The sequence below is a fragment of the Microcaecilia unicolor genome, chromosome 2, assembly GCF_901765095.1.
Source record: "Microcaecilia unicolor chromosome 2, aMicUni1.1, whole genome shotgun sequence".
Lineage (NCBI taxonomy): Eukaryota > Metazoa > Chordata > Amphibia > Gymnophiona > Siphonopidae > Microcaecilia > Microcaecilia unicolor.
Window position 1 is genome coordinate 3,106,191 of NC_044032.1, and position 23,324 is coordinate 3,129,514.

The following is a 23,324-nucleotide window of genomic DNA, read 5'->3' on the forward strand; positions in this document are numbered from 1 at the left end:
AATGCTGGCTAGTGGTGGGCTTCTGGGTGGGGTAAGCACTTCACTGCCTAGGGCAAAAAAGGTATATTTAATGATATACTTTTTTTTGCCTTAGGCAGTGAAGATGGATTATGGCATAATGTAGCTGTATTTAAAAATATTGTTTTTTTCCCCTCCATTAAGTATGTATGTGGTTTATGTTGATGCAGGGCAGCTGTTGGGCAGACTACTTAGAAGTCCATCATCAAGTGCATTATAAGGCATTGTTTTGTAATATCCCAAGAAACACTACTCGTATATAGTGCCCACCCATATTAGCTCTGGGCCGACCCAAAATATCAGGTCTGGCTACGCCACTGGTGCATCAGCTTGTATTTAAGTCCTTTGCAGCTGGGGTAGTGCAAGTTGAGAAATTTGCGGGATGATCTTGTGGTGTTTCTGGGAGGTAGGTCCAAGAGGTTTAGCATATAGATTGGGGCGTGTGCATGAATGATTTTGTGTACAATCGTGCAGATCTTGAACGCAATGCGTTCCTTAAGTGGAAGCCAGTGAAGTTTCTCTCTTAGGGGTTTTGCGCTTTCATATTTGGTTTTTCCAAATATGAGTCTGACAGCTGTATTCTGGGCAATTTGGAGTTTTTTGATTGTCTGTTCTTTGCACCCGGCATATTGTGCTTTGCAGTAGTCCAGATGGCTTATTACCATTGATTGTACCAGGGTACGGAAGATGTATCTCGGGAAGAAAGGTTTTACTCTTTTAAGTTTCCACTTGGTGTAGAACATCTTTTTCGTCGTGTTTTTCACATGGGTATAAAGGGTGAGGTTTCGATCAATGGTGATTCCGAGAATTTTCAAGTTTTGTGAGACCGGAAGAGAACAGTATGGTGTTATTATGGCGTCTAAGTTTTTTGTGTTATGTTGTGAGGTGAGTGTTTTCTCTGCGTTAAGTTTTAGTTTGAATGCATCTGCCCAGGTGTGCATTATTTGGAGGCTTTGGTTGATCTCGTGACTGCAAGGGTTACTGTTCTGATTTTTAAAGGGAACACCAGCTTCCCTTTGAAAATTTTTTCGCAGGCCCCAGGGTGCAATTTTAATAATTATTCCTTTATGTTTCTACTTAAATCTGCAGGAAAGCCTCTCAGCACAGGGTGGGATTCAGTGTGAACTGGGAACATAAATGAGAGTTTGAATTTTGGTTTTATTTTGTGCTGGCTGGCGATTGGGGTTGGGAAATTTTTGGTATTGTTGAGATGGGATCTATAATGTAGTTTTACTGGGTGTTTTGATGATGACAGAATTGTGTAGTATGTTGTTCCCTGCCTCAAGCAGGTGGTGTATCTGGTGAATATGAAATGAAAGTGACTGAGCTGCTTCTAGCACTCTGCTCTCAGTAAAATCCTGTTCTGCCCTGCTGCTTTGGGTAATGCGCCTTCACCTTTCTGATAGATAACACACTCCAGAGTAAGCACTCTTACAGCACATAAGTACATAAGAGTAGCCATACTGGGTCAGACTAATGGTCCATCTAGCTCAGTATCCTGTTTTCCAAACAGTGGCCAAGCTAGGTCACAAGTACCTGGCAGAACCCAAATTGTGGCAACACTCCATGTAGAACCCCAAAGAATAGCAAGATTCCGGAATCCTAAAGAGTGACAAGATTCCATGCAGAATCTCAGAATAGCAACATTCCATGCTACAAATCCCAGGGCAAGCAGTTGCTTCCCATGTCTGTCTCAATAGCAGACTATGGACTTTTCCTCCAGGAATTTGTCCAAACCTTTTTCCTCCAGTAAATTTAGAACTAATGTAAAACTGAAGTTAAACTCTGATACATCTCAATGTCTTCAGATTCTGAAATGGGGGGATTTTCCTCCTCTTTCTCCTCCTTCAGGGGCCCTTTTACTAAGCCACGTAAGCGTCTACACATGCCCAACGCGCGTCAAAATGGAGTTACTGCCCGGCTACCATGTGGATCTTGTGGTAATTTCATTTTTGACACGCGTATCGGACTCGTGCCAAGTGGCATTTGACGCGCGTAGGTCCTTACTGCCTGGTTACTGCGTGAGACTTTACCGCTAGGTCAATGGCTGACGGTAAGGTCTCAGACCCAAAATGGACACGTGGCAATTTTCATTTTGCCGCACGTCCATTTATGGCAAACATTTTAAAAAGGCATTCTTTGCAGGTGAGCTGAAAAATGATTTTGCGCGTGCCCAAATCACACGCCTACACTACCGCAGGCCATTACTAAAATGACCCCTCAATGTCTCACGGTCTTACCTTTCTTTGTGCCTCTCATTTCCCATTTTCCCAGGAATGATCTCCTGAAATCATGCTCTTCCCACTGTGATGGATCAGTTTGCTTATTTTGGGGGGTTTCATTTCTGAAGTAGTCACTGTAGAGCTGAGTTCCACTAGCTGTGTTGGTTAATCAAACCCACCATCAGAGGCAGGATGTTGGGCTGAACGAACCACTAATCTGATCCAGCATATCATGTTTTCCTTCGGATTCAATATATCGCACTGATACGTGGAATGCCCTCCCGCGGGAGGTAGATGTGATGAAAACGCTAATGGGATTCAAACATGTGTGGGATAAACACAAAGGAATCCTGTTTAGAAGGAATGGATCCACGGAATCTTAGCGGAGATTGGGTGGCGACGCTGGTATTTGGGAAGCAAAACCAGTGCTGGGTAGACTTCTACGGTCTATGCCCTGATCATGACTGAATAGATAGGGATGGGCTGGAGTGTAAATTTTAAGGGGCTTTGACGTTAGCTCCAGAACGTTTAGTACAAGAAGAGTGCTGGACAGACTTATATGGTCTGTGCCCTGAGAATAGCAAGGACAAATCAAAACTTGGGTATACATATAAAGTATCACATACCATGTAAAATGAGTTTTTTATCTTGTTGGGCAGACTGGATGGACCGTACAGGTCTTTATCTGCCGTCACTTCTATGTTACTATTTCCATGCAGAAATCGAAACGTATTCCATAACAATGCGCATAACTTAATTGGTAACATACTAATCAACATGTTACTCAGCGCTGATAATTAGACGTTAACAACCGGGATACCGGTGTCGGAAATGGTATTTCAAGCGGACGAGTCGGAGAAACTTACTGACTTCACGGTAAACCTGGAGGACGTAAATTTGCAGTTCGGCAAACTGAAGAGTAGCAAATCTCCTGGACCGGATGGTATTCATCCTAGAGTACTGATAGAACTGAAAAACGAGCTTGCGGAGCTACTGCTAGTGATATGCAACTTATCCTTAAAATCGAGCGTGGTACCGGAAGATTGGAGGGTGGCCAATGTAACACCCATTTTTAAAAAAGGCTCCAGGGGAGATCCGGGAAATTATAGACCGGTGAGTCTGACGTCGGTGCCGGGGAAAATGGTAGAGGCTATTATCAAAAACAAAATTACAGAGCACATCCGAGGACATGGATTACTGAGACCAAGTCAGCATGGCTTTTGTGTGGGGAAATCTTGCCTGACCAATTTACTTCAATTCTTTGAAGGAGTGAACAAACATGTGGACAAAGGGGAGTCGGTTGATATTGTGTATCTGGATTTTCAAAAGGCGTTTGACAAGGTACCTCATGAAAGGCTACAGAGGAAATTGGAGGGTCATGGGATAGGAGGAAATGTCCTATTGTGGATTAAAAACTGGTTGAAGGATAGGAAACAGAGAGTGGGGTTAAATGGGCAGTATTCACAATGGAGAAGGGTAGTTAGTGGGGTTCCTCAGGGGTCCGTGCTAGGACCGCTGCTTTTTAATATATTTATAAATAATTTAGAGATGGGAGTAACTAGCGAGGTAATTAAATTTGCTGATGACACAAAGTTATTCAAAGTCATTAAATCGCGACAGGATTGTGAAAAATTACAAGAGGACCTTACGAGACTGGGAGACTGGGCGGCTAAATGGCAGATGATGTTTAATGTGAGCAAGTGCAAGGTGATGCATGTGGGAAAAAAGAACCCGAATTATAGCTACGTCATGCAAGGTTCCACGTTAGGAGTTACGGACCAAGAAAGGGATCTGGGTGTCGTCGTCGATAACACACTGAAACCTTCTGCTCAGTGTGCTGCTGCGGCTAAGAAAGCGAATAGAATGTTGGGTATTATCAGGAAAGGTATGGAAAACAGGTGTGAGGATGTTATAATGCCGTTGTATCGCTCCATGGTGCGACCGCACCTTGAGTATTGTGTTCAATTCTGGTCGCCGCATCTCAAGAAAGATATAGTAGAATTGGAAAAGGTGCAGCGAAGGGCGACTAAAATGATAGCGGGGATGGGACGACTTCCCTATGAAGAAAGACTAAGGAGGCTAGGGCTATACAGCTTGGAGAAGAGATGGCTGAGGGGAGACATGATAGAGGTATATAAAATAATGAGTGGAGTGGAACAGGTGGATGTGAAGCGTCTGTTCACGCTTTCCAAAAATACTAGGACTAGGGGGCATGCGATGAAACTACAGTGTAGTAAATTTAAAACAAATCGGAGAAAATTTTTCTTCACCCAACGTGTAATTAAACTCTGGAATTCGTTGCCGGAGAAAGTGGTGAAGGCGGTTAGCTTAGCAGAGTTTAAAAAGGGGTTGGACGGTTTCCTAAAGGACAAGTCCATAAACCGCTACTAAACGGACTTGGAAAACTCCAAAATTCCAGGAATAACATGTATAGAATGTTTGTACGTTTGGGAAGCTTGCCAGGTGCCCTTGGCCTGGATTGGCCGCTGTCGTGGACAGGATGCTGGGCTCGATGGACCCTTGGTCTTTTCCCAGTATGGCATTACTTATGTAATTCTCGGAACTAATTGGTATTAATTAGAATTTACGCACACTACATGCTAAGTGTATTCTGCAGTGTGCTGCTTGTAAATTGTAAGTCACATAACTGAAAGAGGAATGGGTGGGTTGTGGGCGTTTCTAAAATCTATGTGCATTGTTATAGAATACACCCGCTCTGTGTGTAATTTCAGCGATTTACACCCGGTTCGTCCTTTAGATTGTAAGCTCCTTTGAGCAGGGACTGTCCTTCATTGTTAAACTGTACAGCGCTGTGTAACCCTAGTACTGCTCTAGAAATGTTAAGTAGTAGTAGTAGTTTTAGTTGGCATAATTAGCCACGACTAAATTTAGTCGTGTGGACCAGCACTTGGCGTATTCTATAAACTGCACAGAAATGTAGCCTTATTCTATAAAGTACGCCTAAATCAAGGTGTACTTTATAGAATAAGGTTAAGCGAATTTCATTTTGGCGCCAAATTTTTAGGCATGATATATAGAATCTAGTCTTTTATGCTCTTACTAGTAAAACAGGCCCTTTTCTGACACAAATGAAACGGGCGCTAGCAAGGTTTTCCTCGGAGTGTGTATGTTTGAGAGAGAGAGAGAGAAAGTGTGTGAGTGAGAGAGAGAATGAGAGAGAGACAGACAGACAAACAGAGTGTGTGTGTGTTTGTGTCATAGAGAGAGTGTGTGTGAGAGACAGAGTGTATGTGTGTGTGAGAGAGAGAGTGTGTGTGTGTGTGTGTGTGTGTGTGTGTGAGAGAGAGAGAGAGAGTAAGTGAGTGTGTGTGGGGCTCCGAGTTCCATGACCCCCTCCTTCCCTCCCTCCCTCCCTCTCCTCCCCTCCGAGTTCCAGACTCCCCTTCCGTCCGAGGTGCAGGCCCCCCTCCCTCTCCTCTCCCTCCTCTCCTCCCTCTCTCTCCTCCCCTCCGAGTTCTTGGCCCCCCCTTCCCTCCGAGTTCCATGCCCACCTCCCTCTCCTCCCCAGCGTGTTCCATGCCCCCCCTTTCCTCGGAGTGTGTATGTTTGAGAGCGAGTGTGTGGGTGAGAGATGAAGTGTGTATGTGAGAGAGAATGAGTGAGAGAGACAGACAGACAGAGTGTGTGTGTGTGTTTGTGTCAGAGAGCGAGAGTGTGTGAGAGAGTGTGTGTGTGAGTCTGTGTGTGTGAGAGAGAGTGTGTGTGAGAGAGAGTGTATGTGACAGACAGAGAGTGAGTGTGTGTGTGTGAGAAAGTGAAGTCTTCAAGCCTTGAAGCATTTGTGCGCTCTGTAAGGCTCCATCTCCTCAATTGACGACACGTAGTTCCGGAACGTTGCAGGAATGCTTCAAGGCTTGAAGGCTTCACTTTCTCGGCTTCAGAATGCTGGAGGTGCATTTTATTATATAGGATGGTCCTGGAGAAAAGAAAAGCAGAATCCTTGCAGTTTCTGATATCATCTATTGAATCAAGATATGAAGTTTCCACATATATTTATTTATTTAACACATTTATACCCCACATTTTCCCACTAGTTGCAGACTCAATGTGGCTTACACAGTACCGTAGGGCAGGCTACAGTTCAGTAAAATACAATTAAACAATGTAATAGTAGGATAGTAGGATATATGAGTATTTTGGACCACAAATAATTTCAGTGAGCAATCTAGTCCCCTGCTCAGTCTCTAGTGATGACATGTTCTGTCTGACTATTGATAAGACCATTTTGTCCAACTATTTCAGCCTTGAAAGGAGAAATGTCAAAGGATAATGAGAACAACTTCTACCATGAACCGGTAAGAAGATCTCAGGACAGCAAGAAATCTGGTCTTTTGTTGAGCAATTGAAGGAAATGATGACATTTTTTCTCTTGTTCATACCATGTGGTATTGTGATAACTGCATTTAATTCCCTTTTCCTCATTTCAGCAGAGTCAACCCAAGAGTTTTTGACATCCCCCACCCAGTGCAGTTCAAGGCCCTACCTCCCTGTAGTTCAGGATCTTTCCTTCCCTAATTCCTCCTAACCCAGTATCTCTCCTTCCCCCTACCTACCCCTCCCACAGGTGGCGAGAATAAGTACATAAGTATTGCCATACTGGGAAAGACCAAAGGTCCATCGAGCCCAGCATCCTGTTTCCAACAGTGGCCAACCCAGGTCACAAATACCTGAACTAGAAGCTTGGTGTCAAAGACTTTGCCCTAGATTTTGGCTGAGATCATAAGGATTTTAAAGGGGAAGAAGTCAAAAGTGGATGGGTCTATTAAAATCTAGGTCCACAAATGATCTGTTCCCCATTCCCAGATTCAATAATATTCTGGTCTTGATGGCCTGAATTTCTAGATGATCATCACAGTAAGTTTAACAGAAAACACTGAAATGGGAAATAGAAGACATGTGGCATCTGTTCTCACAGAGTGTCTAAAATATTCATTTCTTGTTGGATTTCTTTTTTTCAGCCTCCCGATGATACAGCGATATCTGCCCTATATTCTGTTCCCAGGAAGCCAACATCCACTGGTTCAGATAATCTCTACGCCAATGTTGCATCTCTTCAAGTTTCAGGAATGCTGGAGTCCTGCTACGATGAGGTTCAGAGCCAGTGCACGGTACGGAGAAAGAGTCGACTATGAATGGTTTCAGTCAAAACTGGGAAGTGGTGGAAGATTTCATAGTGGAAGGGAAGTTTAGTTATGAGAATAGTGCCGCCCAATGTTGGAAGGGTCACAGGGTATTAGCTTTCATATAATATATATACAAAAGGAGTTATGACCAATAGGACAGGACAGGCAGCTGCTCCATCAATAATTTGATTGACGGTTATTTAAAGAAGTGCCCCAAAAACTCCACATTTTGTTATTTCATGACCAAACAAGTGGAACAGGTAAATATGGAGATGTTTGCCCTTTCGAACAGTACGAATCTAGGGGACACACCATGAAACCAATAGGTAGCACATTTAAAATGAATCAGAGAAAAGATTTTTCTTCATATAAGCACAAATGTTGAAATTTGTTGCTAGAAGATGTGGTCTTGTCCAGGGCCGGTCTTAGGCCGAGGCGGCCGCATAGGGCCCCGCACTTAGGGGGGCCCCGCGCGGCACGCTTCAGTCAGCCTCTTCCCAGGGCACCGACGTAAACAACAAGTAAGGTAAGCATGGCACGGCGCCGCCGCGCCATGCTTACCACCACCCTGCCCGCCCTCTTCTTCTCCCCCCAACCAAGGAAGGATAATTTTTCTTTTAAATCTACCCTCCGTCGCCGGAATCCAGCACAGCAGCGTCACTGAAAGCGCTCCTCCCCTCCCGAGTCCCCCCGACATCTCTAGCAGAACAGAAGCTCTTCCTGATTCGTTCATTCTCATCATCCCGTCCCCTTGGTTGGGGGGGAGAAGAGGATGGCAGGAGAGGGCAGGGGGGACAGCAGGGTTGCTGGACATGGGTGGATGGCGGGGAGGGGGGTTTCTGGACAGGATGGCAGGGGCGGGCAGGGAGGACAGGAGGGTCGCTGGACATGGGTGGATGGCAGGGGAGGGGGTTTCTGGACATAGGTGGATGGCAGGGGAGGGCAGAGGGGACAGGAGGGTTGCTGGACATGGGTGGATGGCAGGGGAGGGGGGTTTCTGGACATAGGTGGATGGCAGGAGAGGGCAGAGGGGACAGGGGGTTTCTGCACATAGGTGGATGGCAAGGGAGGGTAAGGGGGGCAGGAGGGTCGCTGGACATGGGTGGATGGCAGGGGAGGGGGGTTTCTGGACATAGGTGGATAGCAGGGGAGGGCAGAGGGGACGGGGGGTTCTGCACATAGGTGGATGGCAGGGGAGGGCAGGGGGGACAGGAGGGTCGCTGGACATGGGTGGATGGCAGGGGAGGGGGGTTTCTGGACATAGGTGGATGGCAGGGGAGGGCAGAGGGGACGGGGGGGGGGTTTCTGCACATAGGTGGATGGCAGGGGGGACAGGAGGGTCGCTGGACATGGGTGGATGGCAGGGGAGGGGGGTTTCTGGATATAGGTGAATGGCAGGGAGGACAGGAGGGTCGCTGGACATGGGTGGATGGCAGGGGAGGGGGGTTTCTGGATATAGGTGGATGGCAGGGGAGGGCAGAGGGGACGGGGGCTTGCTGTACATAGATGGATGGCAGGGGGGACAGGAGGGTCGCTGGACATGGGTGGATGGAGGAGAGAGAAGAAATGATGGACATGGATGGAGGGAAGGGAAGAGTGAGGAAGGAGATGAGGTGAGGGAAAAGGAAGAGAGGAGAAAAAGTGCACATGGATATAGAAAATAGGCAGAAGCTGGATCCACTGGACAGTCAAGTCTGTGGAGGACCCAGCTTTTACTTACAGATGTAGGGCAAGAAATAAAGAAGAAAGGCGGAAAGTAAAGAAATAAATGGAAAGGAAGCCCTGGAAACGGAGTTAAGAGGACAGATAGCAGCACAATCGGATACTGAGCCAGCATGATCAGAAAAACAAAGGTAGAAAAAACTATTTTATTCAGGATTTATTAATTGGAATATGTCAGTTTTTGGAAATGTGCATCTGTGATATTTTTCATGTAAGTTTCAATTTTTGTAGTATTGCTGCATGCTGATTCTGATTTCTTGAGGTTACTTTCCAGTTCAGTATTTTGCCTTCATGTGTTTTTCAGGTGTGATCAAGGAAGGTGCAGTATTCTGCTAGCGTATAGTTTGCAGCCATTTTTGGGTTTTTTTTTCACTAGGTTGTGCACTGGTATTTTAGAGCCCGGTGTAATTACAGTTAGCTTTCCACGCCACGCATAAGGTTGTAGCTCGTCCTGTCCTTGGAATTAGTGCTGTTTATGGTTTCATGATAGCATTTTGCTTATTATTTCAATCAGTTTTTTTGTACAAGTTCAGCGTCATTTGTCTTTATTTGAAATTTCATAAATAAAAAAATTTTCTAAAAATGGAATAATCTTATCAATGGGGTGGGGCTAGGGTGGGGCCCCAACAAATTGGTCTGCATAGGGCCCCGCACTTGCTAAGACCGGCCCTGGTCTTGTCAGTTAGCATAGCTGGGTTTTAAAAGAAAAAACACTATTAGCCATGTAGACTTCAGGAAGTCCCTGCTTGTGACTGGAGTAAGCGGCAATGAACAACTCTAATCTTTCAGATCCTGCTAGGGACTTGTGACCTGGATTGGCACTGCTGGAGAAAGGATGCTAGTTCAATGCCACACTGGGACAGACCAGAGGTCCATCAAGCCCTGCATCCTGTTTCCAACAGTGGCCAATCCAGGTCACAAATACCTGGCAAGATCCCAAAAAAGTACAAAACATTTTATACTGCCTATCCCAGAAATGGTGGATTTTCCCCAAGTCCATTTAATAATGGTCTATGGGCTTTTCCTTTAGGAAGCCGTCCAAACCTTTTTTAAAAAGAAGCTGTCCAAATCTTTTTTGAACCCCGCTAAGCTAACCACCTTTACCAGATTCTCTGGCAACGAATTCCAGAGTTTAATTACACGTTGAGTGAAGAAACATTTTCTCCAATTCGTTTTAAATTTACTACTTTGTAGCTTCTTCGAATGCCCCCTAGTCTTAGTATTTTTGGAAGAGTAAACAAACGATTCACATCTACCCGTTCCACTCCACTCATTATTTTATAGACCTCTCTCATATCTCCCCTTAATTGTCTCTTCTCCAAGCTGAAGAGCCCCAGCTGCTTCAGCCTTTCCTCATAGGGAAGTCGTCCCATTCCCTTTATCATTTTCGTCACCCTTCTTTGTACCTTGTACCTTTTCTATTTCCACTATATCTTTTTTGAGATGCGGCAACCAGAACTGAACACAATATTTGAGGTGTGGTCACACCATGGAGCGATACAAAGGCATTATAACATCCTCATTTCTGTTTTATATTCCTTTCCTAATAATACCTAACACTATATTTGCTTTCCTAGCCGCTGCAGCATACTGAGCAGAGGGTTTCAACATATCATCAACGACGACGCCTAGATCCCTTTCTTAGTCAGTGACACCTAACGTGGAACCTTGGATGACGTACCTATAATTTGGGTTCCACATGCATCACTTTGCACTTGCTCACATTAAGCGTCATCTGATATTCAGACGCCCAGTCTCCCAGTCTCGTAAGGTCCTCTTATAATTTTTCACAATCCTCTTGCGATCCTATGATCAGTGTTCTGGTCTATAGTATTTATTTGTGAAAAAAAGGTTCTAGGAATCAAAACGCGGATTGGAAGACAGAATAAGAAGCAGTCACAAGTTTTGAATTAAACATTTCTGACTCTCTCCCAGGTAGATAGAATGAACATTCCAGGCATTCACCACCCTCTGCATCCACGTAGTGATTCTTTATTGTTGGTGGCATTTTTATTTAATCTCTCTTATATTTTCAAACATGCTGGCTCGTGCATTCGGATGTACACAGAGGAAGTATAATAATGGAATAACTTTTCATATATAGAGTAGTAATTTGTTATAAATTGTAATCAGTGTGTCATTTGGAGGAGTTGGTTATAGGGACACCTTGTATTCATGAAGAGATTATTTTCTCCTGGTAAAGGGCAAAAAATAAAACCCCATCATGTTATGAGAATCAGGTGCTCAACATTCAGAATTTCTATCCATCTATTAGTGCAGCAAACTCTGATCCTGGGGAACTGAGTTTGATTCCCACTGCAGCTCCTTGTGACTCTGGGCAAATCACTTAACCCTCCATTGCCCCTGGTACAAAATAAGTACCTGAATATATGTAAACCGCTTTGAATGTAGTTGCAAAAACCTCAGAAAGGCGGTATATCAAGTCCCATTTCCCTTTCCCCCTTTCCCTTATGACATCACGATATCAGAAGTGAGCCAAGTATCAGGCAATCAAGCCATTGTGACATCACTGATGAGGTTGGCTCTTATTGGTCGAATGAGTGGAGGAGTAGCCTAGTGTTTAGTGCAGTGGACTTTGATCCTGGGGGATGGAGTTCTGTCTTGTCTGTCTGCTTTACTTAAATTGTAAGCTCTTTGAGCAGGGACTGTCTCTCTATGTCAAATGTTCAGCGCTGCGTGTGGCTGGTAGCGCTATATAAATGTTAGTAGTAGTAGTTCGATTCCCACTGCAGCTCCTTGTGACTCTGGGCAAGTCACTTAACCCTCCATTGCCCATGGTACAAAAATAAAGTACCTGAATATATGCAAACCGCTTTGAATGTAGTTGCAAAAACCTCAGAAAGGCAGTATATCAAGTCCCAGTTCCCTTTCCCCCTTTCCCTTATGACATCACAATATCAGACGTGAGCCAAGTATCGGGCAATCAAGCCATTGTGACATCACTGATGAGGTTGGCTCTTATTGGTGGAATGAGTGGAGGAGTAGCCTAGTGGTTAGTGCAGTGGACTTTGATCCTGGGGAACTGTATCCGGCAATCAAGCCATTGTGACATCACTGATGAGGTTGGCTCTTATTGGTGGAATGAGTGGAGGAGTAGCCTAGTGGTTAGTGCAGTGGACTTTGATCCTGGGGAACTGTATAGGGCAATCAAGCCATTGTGACATCACTGATGAGGTTGGCTCTTATTGGTGGAATGAGTGGAGGAGTAGCCTAGTGGTTAGTGCAGTGGACTTTGATCCTGGGGAACTGAGTTCAATTCCCACTGCAGCTCCTTGTGACTCTGGGCAAGTCACTTAACCCTCCATTGCCACTGGTACAAAATAAGTACCTGAATATATGTAAACCACTTTGAGTGTAGTTGGAAAAACCACAGAAAGGCGGTGTATAAGTCCCATTCCCCCTTATTTATGACATTTATATCCCATATTACACATTAATTAGGTTGAAACCTGGGAACACTTAAAAAAAATTTTTTCCTGTGCCTACATCAAAATAAAAAGATGGCATGTGGGAACTTGCTCCTTTTGTTTTGTGGACTGCAATGGTATATTATAAAAATGCACTTGCCTTTTTTTCAAATGCCCAGTCGGGTATGCATGCTAACTTTGTTAAATGTTTCAGACATATCCATCTATTTGCTCTCATGATATAACTGAATTCTATTATTCTGCCTCATTGTATTTTCAAATGTAAACTATATTGAACCCGAGTTTGCTTGGGATAATGTGTGATATAAATGTTTTTTTTTTTAAGTCCTTTATTTCTAATAAACTTTTTGCTATTGTTTTGGGTGGAGATTGCTGCCACCTACTGGCTTTAGGCTCACCCTGTCTCCTGTTTTATCTAGCCTCCTTGGTAAAAAGACTGGAGGAAGTGTGGGTGCAGGGAAGAGGAAAATAAGATTGGTAAGGGGGACATACATGGAATAGTGGGTAAGGGAAAATAGAGCACATGGGATAGAAGGGGATGGAGAGCAGAAGGGGACATGCTGCTCATGGATATGTGTGTCTTAATTTTGTATTTAGCAGAGTTCAGAAGAAAATGATTTATGTTACTTTTACTAGCTTTCTTAGGAGGGGGTCAAGGTTACTGTGGCACGGCAAGGGCAGGGTGGGCCGGGGGCTGGGATGGAGATTACTTGAGTCGGGGACGGGTTAAGATTCCCCACAGAGACGGGCAGGGATGGGTTAGATTTCTGTCCCCGTGCAACTCTCTGATAGAGGTCTACAAATTACTGAGTAGTGCAATGAGCAAACATGAATCGATCGTTTACTCTTTCAAAAAGTACAAAAACTAAGGGACACTGAATGAAGTTACATGGCAATTCTTTTGAAACAAATAGGACAAAATAATAATATTTTTTCACTCATCGAATAGTTAAGTGCTGGAACCCGCTGCCAGAGGATGTGTATATAGCATATCTTGGTTTAAAACAAATTTAGACAAGTTTCTGAAGAAAATGTCCATGATCTGACATGGGGGAACTACTGCTTGCCCTGGGATTGGTAACATGGAATACTGCAGCTATTTGGGATTCTGTCAGCTACTTGTGACCTGGATTGGCCACGGCTGGAAGCAGGATACTGGGTGAGATGGACCATTGGTCTGACCCAGTATGGCTACTTGTATGTTCTTAATTTCTTATGTATGTTCATTCCTCTGCTATCCATGGAGAATTCTCAGGTTGGCAAGTCTGCTTTCTTGGACTTGGTTATATCTACAAACCCCTCAGGCTCTGTAATAGGAGAAGTAGCCTAATGGTCTAGGAAGTCTTTTACTAAAGCTTAGCTTGAGTTATCTGCAGCAGGGCCCATTTTATTCCTATGGGCCCTGCTGCAGATAACTCAAGCTAAGCTTTAGTAAAACATCCCCTTAGTGCAGTAGTCTGAGAACCTGGGGATCTGGGTTCAATTTCCTCTGTAGCTCCTTGTGACTCTGGGCAAAGTCACATAACCCTCCAAAATAAGTGCCTCTATATATAATATGTAAACCGCTTTGATTGTAACCACAGAGTGGTGGTATATCAAATCCCATCCCCTCTCCCTTTCCTTTCCTACTACTACTACTTATCATTTCTAAAGCGCTACTAGACGTACGCAGCGCTGTACACTTGAACATGAAGAGACAGTCCCTGCTCGACAGAGCTTACAATCTAATTAGGACAGACAAACAGGACAAACAAGCAATAAGGGAATATTAAAGTGAGGATGATAAAATAAGGGTTCTGAACAAGTGAATAAGGGTTAGGAGTTAAAAGCAGTATCAGAAAGGTGGGCTTTTAGCTTAGATCTGAAGACGGCCAGAGATGGAGCTTGACGTACCGGCTCAGGAAGTCTATTCCAGGCATATGGTGCTGCAAGATAGCGAATGCTACATACCTGTAGAAGGTATTCTCCGAGGACAGCAGGCTGATTGTTCTCACTGATGGGTGACGTCCACGGCACCCCCCTCCAATCGGAATCTTCACTAGCAAAGACGTTTGCTAGCCCTCGTGCGCCCATGCGCACTACGCATGCGCAGCCGTCTTCCCGCCCGAACTGGCTCGTGTTCGTCAGTCCCTTATGTAGCAAGACAAAAACATGGGAAGACAAAACTCTAAAGGGGAGGCGGGCGGGTTTGTGACGAGAGCGCTGGGGCTTAGCCTGGGCTTAGCCTGGGCCGCAGGCTGTCGAGAGGGAGGATTGTACCTACGCTTACCAGAAGAGTAGGGAACAGCCCTCCTTCCCCCATAAAAACGTCTACCTGATGAGGTAGATGCTGAAGGCTGCCGGCGGGAGAATTTGTCAAAAGCGTTATCCCGCTGGTGGAGCTGTTCTACCACCTGTTCGACCTTTTCCCCAAAAATGTTATCCGCTCGGCAAGGGGCGTCCGCAATCCGCTGCTGGATCCTATTCTCCAGGTCGGAGGCACGCAGCCATGAGAGTCTGCGCATCACCACACCTTGAGCAGCGGCCTGGACGCAACATCGAAGGTATCAAATACCCCTCTGGCCAGGAATTTCCTACATGCCTTCAGCTGCCTGACCACCTCCTGAAACGGCTTGGCTTGCTCAGAAGGGAGCTTGTCCATCAAGTCCGCCAGCTTCCGCACATTGTTCCGCATATGGATGCTCGTGTAGAGCTGGTATGATTGAATCTTGGCCACGAGCATGGAAGAATGATAGGCCTTCCTTCCAAAGGAGTCTAAGGTTCTGGGGTCTTTGCCCGGGGGCGCCGAAGCATGCTCCCTAGAACTCTTAGCCTTCTTCAGGGCCAGATCCACCACACCAGAGTCGTGAGGCAACTGAGTGCGCATCAGCTCTGGGTCCCCATGGATCCGATACTGGGATTCTATCTTCTTGGGGATGTGGGGATTAGTTAAGGATTTTGTCCAGTTCGCAAGCAATGTCTTTTTTAGGACATGATGCATGGGTACTGTGGACGCTTCCTTAGGTGGAGAAGGATAGTCCAAGAGCTCAAACATCTCAGCCCTCGGCTCATCCTCCACAACCACCGGGAAGGGGATGGCCGTAGACATCTCCCGGACAAAGGCCGAGAAAGACAGACTCTCGGGAGGAGAAAGCTGCCTTTCAGGAGAGGGAGTAGGATCAGAAGGAAGGCCATCACACTCCTCATCAGAGAAATATCTGATGTCCTCCTCCGCCTCCCACGAGGCCTCACCATCGGTGTCAGACACAAGTTCACGGACCTGTGACTGAAGCCGTGCCCGTTCCGACTCCGTGGAAACACGGCCACGGTGGGAGCGTCGGGAAGTGGACTCCCTGGCCGGCAGCGGCGAAGCTCCCTCCCCCGACGTCATCGGGGAGTCCACCTGGGAGGCAGCCGAAGCCAGGGACCTCACCCCGGGCAAAGGGCCAGCCGTCGCCTCACTCGACGGCACCGGTGGCGCAAGCACCCCCGGTACCGGAGGAGAAGGGCGTAACAGCTCTTCTAGGATGCCAGGAAGAACAGCCCGGAGACTCTCGTGCAGAGCGGCTGTGGAGAAAGACTGAGAAGCCGGTGCAGGCGTCGATGTCAGGATCTGTTCCGGGCACAGAGGCGGTACCGGGCTGTCCGGGGTAGAGCGCACCGACACCTCTTGTATGGAGGGTGAGCGGTCCTCCCGGTGCCGATGCCTGCTGGGTGCCGACTCCCTCGGCGACCCAGAGCTCCCGGTACCAAGTCGGGAAGGGGACCGGTGACGATGCTTCTTCGACTTCTTTGAACGAAGCATATCACCGGAGCTCCCCGGTACCGATGAGGAGGACGTTGAATCCAGACGTCGCTTCCTCGGGGCCGGGGCCGAAGAAGGTCGATCCCGGGGGGGCTGTACCGCAGGAGCCCTCAGGGCAGGCGGCGACCTACCCGAAGGCTCACCGCCACCAGCAGGGGAATGGACAGCCCTCACCTGCACTCCAGACGAAGCACCACCGTCCGATGACATCAGCACCAGCGGGTGTCCCGGTACCACCGACGCCGACGCACTCTTCCGAAGTCTCGGTACCGACGACGCAGGAGGAATTCGCCTCGATGCCATCGATGCCGATGTGATCTCCGAAGACTTCGGTGCTGCCGACGCCGATGCACTCGACGAATCCCGAGATGCTGTAGTCGTCGAAGCGCCGGAGAACAGAACGTTCCACTGGGCTAATCTCGCTACCCAAGTCCTCTTCTGCAAAAGAGCACAAAGACTACAGGCCTGTGGGCGGTACCCAGCCCCCAGACACTGAAGACACGACGCGTGCCTATCAGTGAGCGAGATTATCCTGGCGCACTGGGTGCACTTTTTGAAGCCGCTGGAAGGCTTCGATGACATGGGCGGAAAAATCGCGCCGGTGAAATCAAAATTCGCGATGATGGCAATAGGCACCGAGAAAAAAAGGGAGAAAAACCCGTACGGGCAGCCAACAAGGCCGCTCCCGAAAGCGAAAGGATACTTACTCGGGGAAAAAACTAGAAATACGGGAAAAAAAGGAACCTATCTCTCTTTTTTTTTTTTTTAAACAAACACAGAAAGTAGAAATGCGAAAGATGCGCGAGGTCTTCTGAGGGGCACGAAACGGCGGCAAAACACGACCGTCCCGAGCGCGGACAAAAGAAGACTAACGAACACGAGCCGGTTCGGCCGGGAAGACGGCCGCGCATGCGCGGTGCGCATTGGGCGCGCGAGGGCTAGCAAACGTCTTTGCTAGTGAAGATTCCGATTGGAGGGAGGTGCCGTGGACGTCACCCATCAGTGAGAACAAGCAGCCTGCTTGTCCTCGGAGAAAAAAGGAACGGAGTCTGGAGTTAGCATTGGAGAAGAAGGGTGCAGATAAGAGAGATTTACCCAGTGACTGGAGTTCACGGGGAGGAGTGTAGGGAGAGATGAGAGTGGAGAGGTACTGAGGAGCTGCAGAGTGAATGCACTTATAGGTCAATAAGAGGAGTTTGAACTGTATGCGGAAACGGAAAGGAAGCCAGTGAAGTGACTTGAAGTCACTATACCTGCAGTTCCTCAACTTTGTTATTCCCCTCCTGTTGCTGCTGCTGTGCAGCGCTGCGTACACCTTGTAGCACTATAGAAATGCTAAATAGTAGTAGTAGTAGTAGTTTTCTCCTTGGTATGTCCCCACCATAACAAACTACTCTTAGTTCCTGTGGTTACTGTAAATTTGTGCTTGTTATCTATGTGTACTCAAATGTCATGTTCTGTTACTTCCTAACTTCGTTCTTTCTAACGTATCATATTTTTCTTTCAGATAATTCCCAAAGGAGGAGAAGATGTCTATTATTCAAATGTGAGGTTTTCAGTAAATCCTAACCTTGAACATACAGCCAATACAGGACCTCCACATGCAAACAGCTCAACAGAAGTCACTTACGCTGTGATTAAAACCCACTAGAATAAAGCATGGTCACAGGATTAGCGAGGCGAATATTGGCGTGCTCCAGGGATCTGTAGTGGGACATTCATTAATGAACTGCGGAAGGAAGCAATGAATGAGGAGATTACATTTGCAGATGACACAAAATAATTCAAAGTTGTTAAAGCATGAACGGACTGAGAAGAACTTTATCAGATACAAATCATACAGAATATGGCAGTTTGACTGATTTATTCAGCCCATAAGAATGATTCTGCTGCTCTCTTATATTTGGATTTGCACTGGGTCTCAGTAGAGGCCAGAATACAATTTAAATGTGCACCTTAATTTTTAAAATCTTAATGCCCCTTTGTATAGCTCCTTTTCATAGAGGAGGGTATTATCGATACGACGTCTAAATCTGACTTTGGATGTTTTGCTCAAAATGTCCCAAATTCAAGTGGAAAATATAGAGATTATTAAAACAGAAAAATGTTTTTCATTTTGTTTCAAAAATGGGCATTTGCTAGACATTGCTATATTTAATGCGTATATCTTGGACCATTTTTTTGGGGAAAAAAAGTGTCCAAGTGAAAAATGCACAAAATCAAGCCATTGGGATGTAGGAGGAGCCAGCATTCTTAGTAGACTGGCCACACAGACATCCCAGCAGAGCAGTGGGACACCTAAGGGGCACTTTAGTGGACTTCACCTAAAAGCTCCCAGGTACACATCCCACCATTGCTCCCTTATATTATATGGTGAACTCCCCCAAAACCCACCAAAAACCTACTGTACCCAACTATACACCACTACAATAGCCCTTATGGCTGCAAGTATCACCTATATGTGCGTACAGTAAGTTTTTAATGAGTTTTGGAAGGCTCACACTTTCCACCACAAGTGTAACAGTTCGAATGGGATAAGGGCCTAGGTCCCCCTCTCTACAGTGCACTTCACTGACCATTAGGGTACTCCAAGGACCTGCCTGCTGTTCTAATAGGATTGGTTATAACATCTGAAGCTGTCATAGAGCCTGGTATGTACTATTTCTTTCACATCTTTGGAAGGATGGGAGGAGCTCAGTGACCACAGAGGGAGTAAGATTAGAACTACTACTACTACTACTACTTAACATTTCTAAAGCGCTACTAGGGTTACGCAGCGCTGTACAATTTAACATAGAGGGACAGTCCCTGCTCAAAGAGCTTACAATCTAAAAGACAAGTGAACAGTCAGTCCGATAGGGGCAGTCAAATTGGGGCAGTCTGGATTTCCTGAACGGTAAGAGTTAGGTGCCGAACGCAGCATTGAAGAGGTGGGCTTTAAGCAAAGACTTGAAGATGGGCAGGGAGGGGGCTTGGCGTAAGGGCTCAGGAAGGTTGTTCCAAGCATAGGGTGAGGCGAGGCAGAATAAGCGGAGCCTGGAGTTGGCGGTGGTGGAGAAGGGTACTGAGAGGAGGGATTTGTCCTGTGAACGGATGTTTCGGGCGGGAACGTAAGGGGAGATGAGGGTAGAAAGGTAGTGAGGGGCAGCAGACTGAGTGCATTTGTAGGTAAGAAGGAGAAGTTTGAATTGAATGCGGTATCTGATCGGAAGCCAGTGAAGTGACCTGAGGAGAGGGGTGATATGAGTGTATCGGTTCTGGCGGAATATAAGACGTGCAGCAGAGTTCTGAACAGATTGAAGGGGGGATAGATGGCTAAGTGGGAGGCCGGTGAGGAGTAAGTTGCAGTAGTCAAGGCAAGAGGTAATGAAAGCATGGACGAGAGTTCGGGTGGTGTGTTCAGAGAGGAAAGGGCGAATTTTGCTGATGTTAAAGAGGAAGAAGCGACAGGTCTTGGCTATCTGCTGGATATGCGCAGAGAAGGAGAGGGAGGAGTCAAAGATGACTCCGAGGTTGCGGGCAGATGAGACTGGGAGGATGAGGGTGTTATCAACTGAGATAGAAAGTGGAGGAAGAGAAGTGGGTTTTGGTGGAAAAACGATGAGCTCGGTCTTGGACATGTTCAGTTTCAGGTGGCGGTTGGACATCCAGGCAGCAATGTCGGATAAGCAGGCTGATACCTTTGCCTGGGTCTCCGCGGTGATGTCTGGTGTGGAGAGATACAGCTGGGTGTCATCAGCATAGAGATGATACTGGAAACCATGAGATGAGATCAGGGAGCCCAGGGAAGAGGTGTAGATTGAGAAGAGAAGGGGTCCAAGGACAGATCCCTGGGGAACACCAACAGATAGCGGGATGGGGGTGGAGGAAGATCCATGAGAGTGAACTCTGAAGGTGCGGTGGGAGAGACAGGAGGAGAACCAGGAGAGGACAGAGCCCTGGAACCCAAATGAGGACAGTGTGGCAAGAAGTAAATCATGATTGACAGTGTCAAAAGCAGCAGATAGATCCAGGAGGATGAGGATGGAGTAGTGGCCTCTGGATTTGGCAAGGAACAGGTCATTACAGACTTTAGAGAGTGCTGTTTCTGTCGAGTGTAGAGGGCGAAAACCGGATTGAAGTGGATCGAGGATGGCATGAGGAGAGAAAATCAAGGCAGCGGCTGTGAACGGCACGCTCAAGTATTTTGGAGAGGAAGGGTAGGAGGGAGATGGGGCGGTAGTTGGAGGGACAGGTAGGGTCAAGTGATGGTTTTTGAGGAGAGGTGTGACTACAGCGTGCTTGAAGGTGTCAGGGACAGTTGCAGTGGAGAGAGAGAGATTGAGGATATGACAGATGGAGGGGGTGACAGTATGAGAGATGATGTTAAGTAAGTTGGTGGGGATGGGATCAGAAGAGCAGGTGGTGCATTTCGAGGAAGAAAGAAGGCGAGCGGTTTCCTCCTCGGTGATGTCAGGAAAGGAGGAGAAAGAGGCCTGGGCTGGTTGGTTGAGGGAGAGGGTTGAAGGATGAAGAGGAGGAGATGGCTTGGTAGTGAACTCAAGGTTGATCTTTTGCACCTTGTCGCGGAAGTAATCGGCCAATGATTAGAAGAGTCCTATGTTCGTTTTCGTAAACTTCTGAAAACATATCTGTTTCAGAATACGTTTGAAAATAATCTGAGTTAAAAGTGAGAAAATATGCAGAATGAATATACAGTACAGTAACATAATAATATGTTTGCTTATGTAGTCTGTTATGAATGGTTGTCCTTGCTCAATGATGTTATTATTTTTAGAATGTTCTTTTAGTTTTTGCTGCGCTTTCTTATATGTTTTTTAATATGAGATTTTATATTATGATGTAAACCGTTCTGTTTTGTGAATGCAATTTGAAACGGTATAGTAAATAGATAAACGATAAACGATAAGAGGGTATCGTGCCTTAATCCCGCCAGTATTCATTTGGTCTTTTAGGGCACCTTTTTGTGACTAAGTCGTGACAAAAACAGGTCTAGACCAAAACGTCTAAATTGCCGGTTCCCAAACCTGGTCCAGGAGGCACCCCAGTCAGTCAGGTTTTTGGGATATCCACCTGGCTCCTAGCTACAATTGCCCTCCTCTTGTCCCTTCCTCCCTTCTCACCCATTACTTCCCTCACCCGTAACTGTCTTGTCTGTCTGTATTATTTAGATTGTAAGCTCTTTTGAGCAGGGACTGTCTCTTTGTATCAGGTGTCCAGCGCTGCGTGCGTCTGGTAGCGCTATACAAATGCTAATAATAATAATAAGATTCCGGAATCCTAAAGACTACTACTACTACTTATCATTTCTATAGCGCTATAGACGTACGCAGCGCTGTACACTTGAACATGAAGAGACAGTCCCTCCTCGGCAGAGCTTACAATCTAATTAGGACAAACAGGACAAATAAGGGATAAGGACAAAGGGTAGCAAGATTCCGGAATCTGAAAGAGTAGCAAGATTCTGAGCGGAATCCTAAAGAGTAGCAACATTCTGGAACCCCTCCCCTTGTCCCTTCCTCCCTTCTCACCCATTACTTCCCTCACCCGTAACTGTCTTGTCTGTCTGTATTATTTAGATTGTAAGCTCTTTTGAGCAGGGACTGTCTCTTTGTATCAGGTGTCCAGCGCTGCGTGCGACTGGTAGCGCTATACAAATGCTAATAATAATAATAATGAATATTCATGAGAGAGATCTGATGACTGCCTCCATTGTATGCAAATTGCTCTTCAAAAACACAACCATAGAACATAAGTCTATGAAATCCAATGTTTCTTGGTTATGGGATACGCTCAAATGTTTCAAGACTCGACATGGTACTGTGTTTCGGCAAGGATGCCAGCTTCAGGAGTCTTAAGCAGTGTACTGATAATTTATGCTGATGTGCCTGAGGAAATGAGATAAGCAGTCTTAAGACGTACATCTAAATCTTAAGACTGCTTATCCCGTTGGATTTCATAAACTGTTGTTCTATGGTTTGTTTTTGAAGAGCCATTTTTCCTTCCCGACTCTTCTTGGATATTCAGGTAGTCGGGTCCTTTATTCACATATTTGGCATGTACATGATAGAGCCTTCATTATAGAATCACTCCCTGTAGGTTGTGTGTAAATGGTTAAAACAATGGCACTAACGTCCGAATATGAACACAGATGGGTATAAGTGCCAATATTTTGACAGATAAAGGCCAAATGTGCCATCCAGTCTGATTATCCACTGTCTCCTCCTCTCCCTAAGAGAGCTCTTGTGCTTGTCTCACCCTTTCCTGAATTCAGATACTGTCTTTGTCTCCACCTGGAGGCTGTTCCATGCATCCACCACCCTTTCTGTAAAGAAACATTTCCTTAGATTACTCCCGAGTCTGTCCCTTTTCACTTTCATCCTAAACCCCCTCATTCCAGAGCATCCTTTCACTTAAAATTTGAGACTGGCCTCCTATGCATTAATGCCACAGAGATATTTAAAGGTCTCTATCATGTCCCCTCTTTCCCTGTCTTTCTTTCAGTCTGTCTCTAGACACTTGCATGGGAATTCTATATTGGCACTTAAAATTGTGCACGCAAATTTGGGCATACAATCAGTTTGTGTGGGCAATTCAATTGAGTAAAAAGCTTCTTCGTGCCAACATGTATTGACGTTCACTGGCTACAATTTGGATTTATTTTTTTATTTATTTTAAAAAATGTATAGACCACCTATTAACTAGGTGGTTTCCAATTGGAAACATACACAATAAAAATGTCATCAAAATGACAACAAGAATCAGACTTAACATTAACTGATCTTTTTATCACATCACATCTACCGTAGCTGCTTCAAAACTATGCGGTCACAAATAAGTGAGTCTTTAAAGATTTCTTAAACTGTGTGAAGGTGCCACAAAGGTGAAGTTGGTCGGGAAGAGCACTCCATAATGAAATTGCTGCAGACACAAATGCTGTAGCCCATGTATCTGCATAGTGTAATTGCACCTTGCTAAGCGCTAT

At 45.9% G+C, this 23,324-nt stretch overlaps 1 protein-coding gene across 1 annotated transcript in view; it reads left to right on the forward strand.

Annotated features, from left to right (window-relative positions):
- Positions 1 to 18,523, forward strand: part of LOC115461793 (CMRF35-like molecule 8) — a 58,620-nt gene extending 40,097 nt beyond the window's left edge. The window contains exons 6-8 of the mRNA XM_030191835.1: positions 6,504 to 6,556; positions 7,220 to 7,369; positions 17,847 to 18,523. Of these exons, the coding sequence (XP_030047695.1) occupies positions 6,504 to 6,556; positions 7,220 to 7,369; positions 17,847 to 17,990 (347 nt within the window). The 3' untranslated portion in view covers positions 17,991 to 18,523. The remainder of the gene's footprint in view (positions 1 to 6,503; positions 6,557 to 7,219; positions 7,370 to 17,846) is intronic.
- The last annotated feature ends 4,801 nt before the right edge of the window (positions 18,524 to 23,324 follow it).